The sequence below is a fragment of the Sorex fumeus genome, unplaced genomic scaffold (assembly GCF_029834395.1).
Source record: "Sorex fumeus unplaced genomic scaffold, SorFum_2.1 ptg000127l, whole genome shotgun sequence".
NCBI classification, from domain to species: domain Eukaryota; kingdom Metazoa; phylum Chordata; class Mammalia; order Eulipotyphla; family Soricidae; genus Sorex; species Sorex fumeus.
Window position 1 is genome coordinate 267,827 of NW_026606184.1, and position 6,000 is coordinate 273,826.

General features: G+C 55.0%; 1 protein-coding gene across 1 annotated transcript; it reads right to left on the minus strand.

Moving 5' to 3' along the window:
• Window positions 1-1,504: 1,504 nt before the first annotated feature.
• LOC130045093 (intelectin-1-like) lies at window positions 1,505-5,786 on the minus strand. The gene is made up of 7 exons (XM_056137818.1): window positions 5,729-5,786; window positions 5,270-5,392; window positions 4,617-4,864; window positions 4,210-4,368; window positions 3,624-3,744; window positions 3,031-3,134; window positions 1,505-1,657 (listed from the first exon to the last, which is right to left on the minus strand). The coding sequence occupies exons 1-7, from the start codon at window positions 5,784-5,786 to the stop codon at window positions 1,505-1,507; spliced, it is 966 nt and encodes a 321-aa protein (XP_055993793.1).
• Window positions 5,787-6,000: the final 214 nt, after the last annotated feature.

Genomic DNA, 6,000 nt, shown 5'->3' on the forward strand with positions numbered 1-6,000 from the left:
ATGCAAGACAAGCTTGGCCCCAACAATTTCTAATTTAACACATACACATGAAAGTGTTTCTGTACTGGAAATTATTTACTCTCTTGAATCCATTGAACAGACTACTATTGTTACATTCACATGAAATGTTCCAATAATGTCCTCATTCACAAAAATGTAGGTGTTACGTAGGAATAAATGGAAAAAAAGTAACCATTCAGTAATTTTGTAACAATGTAGGTTGGTAAGAATTTAGTAACAATGTAGCCATCTCTTTTTTGCTCTCTAATTGTTTCACCACAGGCAGCAAACCACATTGACCTTTCAGATACTTCTCTCTGTATTTCATGCCCGTGTTTATTCTGGGGAAGATTTGACTAAGAGCAAAGGCGGGGCCGGCCATACGGTGGGTGACCGGTGACCGTGTCTGTGATGTCCCCGGGACTTGAGATGACAGGATTCCTTATCACAGTCACACGCCTGCTTCCCAGACCGCGCGCTTCAAAGAAAGCCAGACACGCTTCTGGGAGGATCACGGTGCTGATGGTGGAGGCTGGGGTGAGAGGCGGGTCCGAGGGCAGAGGCTGGGGACTCCCGGAGGATCCTGACTCTCAGTCTCAGCCTGTCTTCCTGGGCTGCAGATGGCGCAGTTGGTAGCTGCCGACGGCCCAATTCTTTGCTTTTTTATCTGATTTTTATTTAAGTCAATTATTTTATGTCAGAGTTTCCACCAGGAGAGTACAGGGTGGGGGGGTGGGGGGGAGACAGGTCAGGGTCTCATAATGCAACCACCCCTGCACTCAGACCTGCGACCGAGGAGGGATTTGGGGCAGTGCCGTCAGTGGAACAGGATTCTCACACGTGGGTCATGGCTCCTGGCTAATAGGAGCACAGATGGGTGCTGCAGGGTCCCAGGGTGGTGAAGCAGGGCTTGGAGAGGAGGGACATGTTACCATGGGGATGGGACTCTGCAATGTAAGACTGTGAGGAAGTGTCCACAGCGACACCCTGGAGTGACCATTTGACAGGTGACATAGCCCATGGGAGGTAAAATCTTGGTCTTAATAGAACGTGACTGGGAAGAGAATGTGTGAGGTCTGAGTTCTACCCCAGTGAAACACACAAATACAAACACACAAGCACACACATACACAATCTATAAAATAATCACGATCTATGACACGCCAGGTTTTGGGTTTGTGTTGTTTTATTGCCTTTGGGACACATTGTCTGCACTCAGGATTTCAGGAATCACTCCTGGCGGTGCTCAGACATTCACAGGCTTCCAGGGATCAAACCCAAGTGGGCCATTTGCAAGGCAAGTGTCCTATACTTTGTACCATCTCTCTGGCCCAAGATCTAACTTAATACCCCTTACATTTTACTTACTTTGTACAAAATCACAGGACACCTGAGTCAGGGCAGATGCAGTTTATTGTCTTATGCATCTGTTGAGAACATGCAGCAGCTGGTTCTCGGTAGCAGGGATGCAGCTCAGCGTGGACACCAGGAGTGGCCGGTGTGGTCAGCGGTAGAAGAGCAGCACGGCCGCCTCGGTGATGGCGCGGCTACTGCTGCCTCCGGTGTGAGTCCCGTACCCATCCCAGTCGAAGCCAGAGAAGTCCCCGCACTGCCTGGGGTCACCCTGCGGGAAGTAGCCTCCTCCTCCGATGCAGTGCTGGAAGCAGAGAGGGAACTGAGGGTTTTGCAGCCAACCCCAGAGTGTGGCAGCCCCAGATCTAGCTCCCCTCTCTGGGCTGGGACCCCAACTCCCGAATCCTTCTCCCCACAAGACTCTGGAAGCAGCTGCCGCTTCCTGCATCCTTGAAGCCCTCTGCCCCTCGCAGCCCCCGTCAGGACCAGCCTGGAGGCTCCTCCCCAGGGCTCAGCCCCCCTCAACCTCCTGTTGGGGTTCCAGCTCACCTGCTCTCAGCCTCCCCCCGCATGTCTGCACCCAGCTCAGGCCCTGCCCAGTGCCTGCCCCCCACGAAGGCTCACAGCTACCTGAGCACAGTGAGGGACCCTGCCCTCACCTGCCTCATGTCTTCCGTCACTGACACAGGACATTGGTCGAATCCCAAACCCACCCGGTCATTTTAGTCTCTGTTACCTACCGCCAGGGCCCCGTGTCACACAGTGCCCAGAAGTGCTGATTCAGCAGTTCACAGGCCTTGGTGTGGGTCCCTATCCCTTACCTGCCACCAATGTTCCCTGACCACTCAGGCATCCTGATCTATCACGATATTCCCTGAAGCATGGCAAACGGGTTTCTGCTCCATCACCAAGGTGGGCCTGATCCGACTGTGCCCTCTGTCCTCTGGACATGCCTCGTGTATTGCTCAGAGGTTTGTTCAACCGAGCCCTGCAGTCCGCAGCGATACCCCAAATCTAGCAGAGCTCGGACCCCTCTGCCAACCACCTCCCCTCAGACACAGGGCGGCGGGCACAGTTTCCTGGTTCCAAGCCCTCTTTTCCCCTCCGGCCCTGTTGGTCTCTGATGCATCTCGATGCAAGCACAGTCCTCCCATCTGGACATCAGGGTGTGCCCTGGCCAGAGCCGGCAGCTCCGGGATTGAGCTCCTGTCTGTGCAGGTAAAACATCTGTGCTGAGACAGAGGACACTAGTGCCTGTGGTTTCAGTGGCGAGCAGACACATTTGTCCCTAACTGAGGTCCCAGATGACTGTCATGGAGCTTCCCAGTCTCGGAGGAATCACTGAATGAGGGTGTGTGATGGGCACTGGGGAACTAAGGAAGATCCTGGAGCCAGGAAGGAAGTGGCTGTGAGAACACACTCACACACAAACACACTCACACCCAGATAAATACACACACTCACACAGTCACAGACACAAACATACACACACACTCACAGACACAAACACATATACAGAGACACAAACACACAAACACACACTCACACACACTCACACACAGGTCTGAAACACATGAGCATGCATTCATATACATACATTCACAGTATTTGCATATACACACGAATGCACACATACATGCATGTACTTGTGTGCACGTGCTGATCACCCAGACTCACGTGTTCTGTGTTGCATCCAGTAACTCTCATTCCTGCACACAGTGCATTGGCTGCTCTCTCGTTATTAAACACCCGGAATTGGATAAATCCAGCATCAAATTCCTCTGGGGAGAAAGAGCAGAGGAGGGTCTCGCGTCAGTGCAGGGGACCCAGGAGCCCCTTGACCGAGCAGGGAGACGGGAGCAGCCACGTGGCAGCACCAGCCCGTCGCCCAGCCCTGCCACCCCCACCCACTCCCTGGGAGCCCCCAACGTGTCCTGAAATCTCTTTTCCCTTTCAAGACTTTGTAGACTATTGTCCTGAAAGATCTGTCCTTGTGATCATTATTACAAAGAGCTGCTGCCCACTCCTGAAGATGGAAAGTCTACCTTAAGTTTCTAGGCTGGGAGCAACCCGCACTTCCTAACCCGCGTAGATAGTACCAGTGGGGTTATTCCCCGTGTGACAGCCTGTCAAGGGGAGTGAGTCCATCTGCTCGCAGAGATTTCTCATCCCAGTGAGGATCAGGGCCCATTTGGCAAGGTGGCTCTGCTCAATTCCACAGACCACAGGACAAGGAGGCTTTATCCTCAGCACAAACAGCAAATACTCACGTTGACCCAGCGGGGAGTAGTAGGAGGCGGCTTTCTCGGGATCTCCAAAGTCATAGTCCACGAGAACGGCCGGGCCATTGTCAATCCAGCACTTGCCCAGGCCATACTGGACCGGGTATTTCTGCACGAGCCGCCAGGGTGAGTCAGAGCCGTCGGCCACATGCACGAGGGGCTGAGTCTCCCCACACCAGCCCCACTGTCCCAGTCTCCCCTTCCTGCTGTCTCCTGAGACACTTCCCTGCCTGACACAGTCCTTAGGGGAGCAGGAGATAGAAATTATGACAGACAGGGCCAGAGCGATAGCACAGCGGGTAGGGCATTTGCCTTGCACACGACTGACCCGGGTTCAATCCCCAGCATCCCATATGGTCCCCCGAGCACCACCAGGAGTGATTTCTGAGTGCAGAGCCAGGAGTCAGCCCTGAGCATTGCTGGGTGTGACCCAAAAAGCAAAAAAAAAAAAAAAGAAAAGAAATTATGACAGACAAGGGGGACATACCCTAGTGACCCCAAGTGACCAGACCCAGAGCTAAAGAATTCCTACCCCGATTATTGGTTCTTGCATCCTGCCAGGAGTACCACGTACCTGGTAGAGGCCAAACAGGTTGTCTCCGAGTCTCCGGAAGAATTGTGAGAAGGTGAAGTACCTCAGCAGGGAGCTGTTCCTCCAGGAGTACAGCGGGGTGTCGTTGGGGACATGCCAGATGCCCAGGTCCTGAGCCTGGATGTCGTAGTAGCCGGGGTTCTGCAAGACCCAAAGAGCCAGTGGTCAGGTGCCCATGGCCACAGCCCGTGCAGACTTGCAGAACACCAGCAGGACAGCTGGTCACAGCATAGCCCCCCCAATCAGCAGACCAGGACCCTGCACACCCCAAATCCCTGAGTCACAGAAGGAGCGGTCACTCTCTGTCCACATGCCTCTGCCCATGCCCAGCCCATCTGCTAAAGCTGAGCCAGCCCGATGCTCCCAGTGCTGGCCCGGCCGGGGCCCACCTTATAGTCGTCGCTGGTGGCTGCCTCTGCAGACCCAAAGGTGTTGTAGTTGGCCCAGTTGTTGTCACCCTTGGGGTAGCCTGCCCGACTGCCCTGCTGGCTGGACCAGCGGTCCCCCGTGGTGCACTTCCCAGCCATGTGGTTCTCATGCACGCTGGCCACCAGTGTCCAGCCGCCTCCATCCATGGTCATGTCACAGAAGGTCTGGTAGACAAGCCCTTGCTTGGTGCGGAGAAGGTACAGGCCATCTACAGGGACAGTGCAGAGTTTCTGGCACCGGGACCCAGAATAGGGAGGGAGGAGGTCCAGCAAGGTGGGACACATGTCCATGAAAGACCTTCCAGGGTCACGTATGAATGGACATGAGCCCGGGTTCCTGCTCCTTCTGCTGTGGCTGTGCAAAGCAGATAGCAGGAGAGACCCTTCCCTGGAAGTGTCCACGGGGCAGTCTAATGTCCCTCAGTGTCCCCCGGGCTTCCCCAAGGACAGAGACACATTTGCTGCAAGTCTGCCACATGGAGGAATCACCCAAATCCTCATCCCTTCAGAATCTCCTGGATTTTAGAACTGATTGGTCCTTCGTGTCCACAGTGGCTGGGCCCCTGGGTCAGCTGTGTCCACTGTGGCTACCGCATGGCTGAGGGTCAGCTCACCCTCAGCTTCGGGAAACTTCTCCTGAACTTCCTTGCAGCTCTGTGGCAGGGACGAGAGGGAGGAGATACAGTCTTTGCTGGTCTGGGTCATCTGAAGAGTCGGAAGAGTCGGGGTTGATCCTCCTGAAATGGGACATTCTCTGTCTTCAGGGGACCCCAACCTGTCCTTTCCCACCTACCCATCTCACTTGTCTCCATGATCCCATTCAAGCAGGTGAGTTCATCCCCCTATTCATTAACTCCCTGAAATAAGGTGCCCTTGAGGAGGCAAAAAGGGGTGTCCAGGACCCCCTGACCACAACCTGCTGCTCTGAGCTGATTCCAGAGCAGCTGTTTTGGACAGGACACCCCCATTCTGAACTCTCTGTGCCCTTGTGTACAAGTGGGTGGGACCCCAATGTCTGACCTCACTGGCCACTCTTCACCTTTCCTGAACTCCCAGGGTCCACCCAGACTCACCTGCACCCCCGGCCAAGGTGGCCACAGCGAGGAGCAGCAGGCAGCAGTGCAGGGACATGGGCCTCTGAGGGGACAGGACACGAGTCAGTGGGCCCTGTGCTCCACAGCTGAGCCAGCAGCCCCCAGGGACCCTCTGGAATAGGCTCCCCAGCCCCACACTCCGAGGGGCAGCTCCCGCTCTGACCCTCACACACCTGAGCTGCCATCTCTGTCCCCCACAGTCGTGTCCGGTCTGAGCTCCTGGTCACCATGCAGAGGCGCGTCCTTCCTCC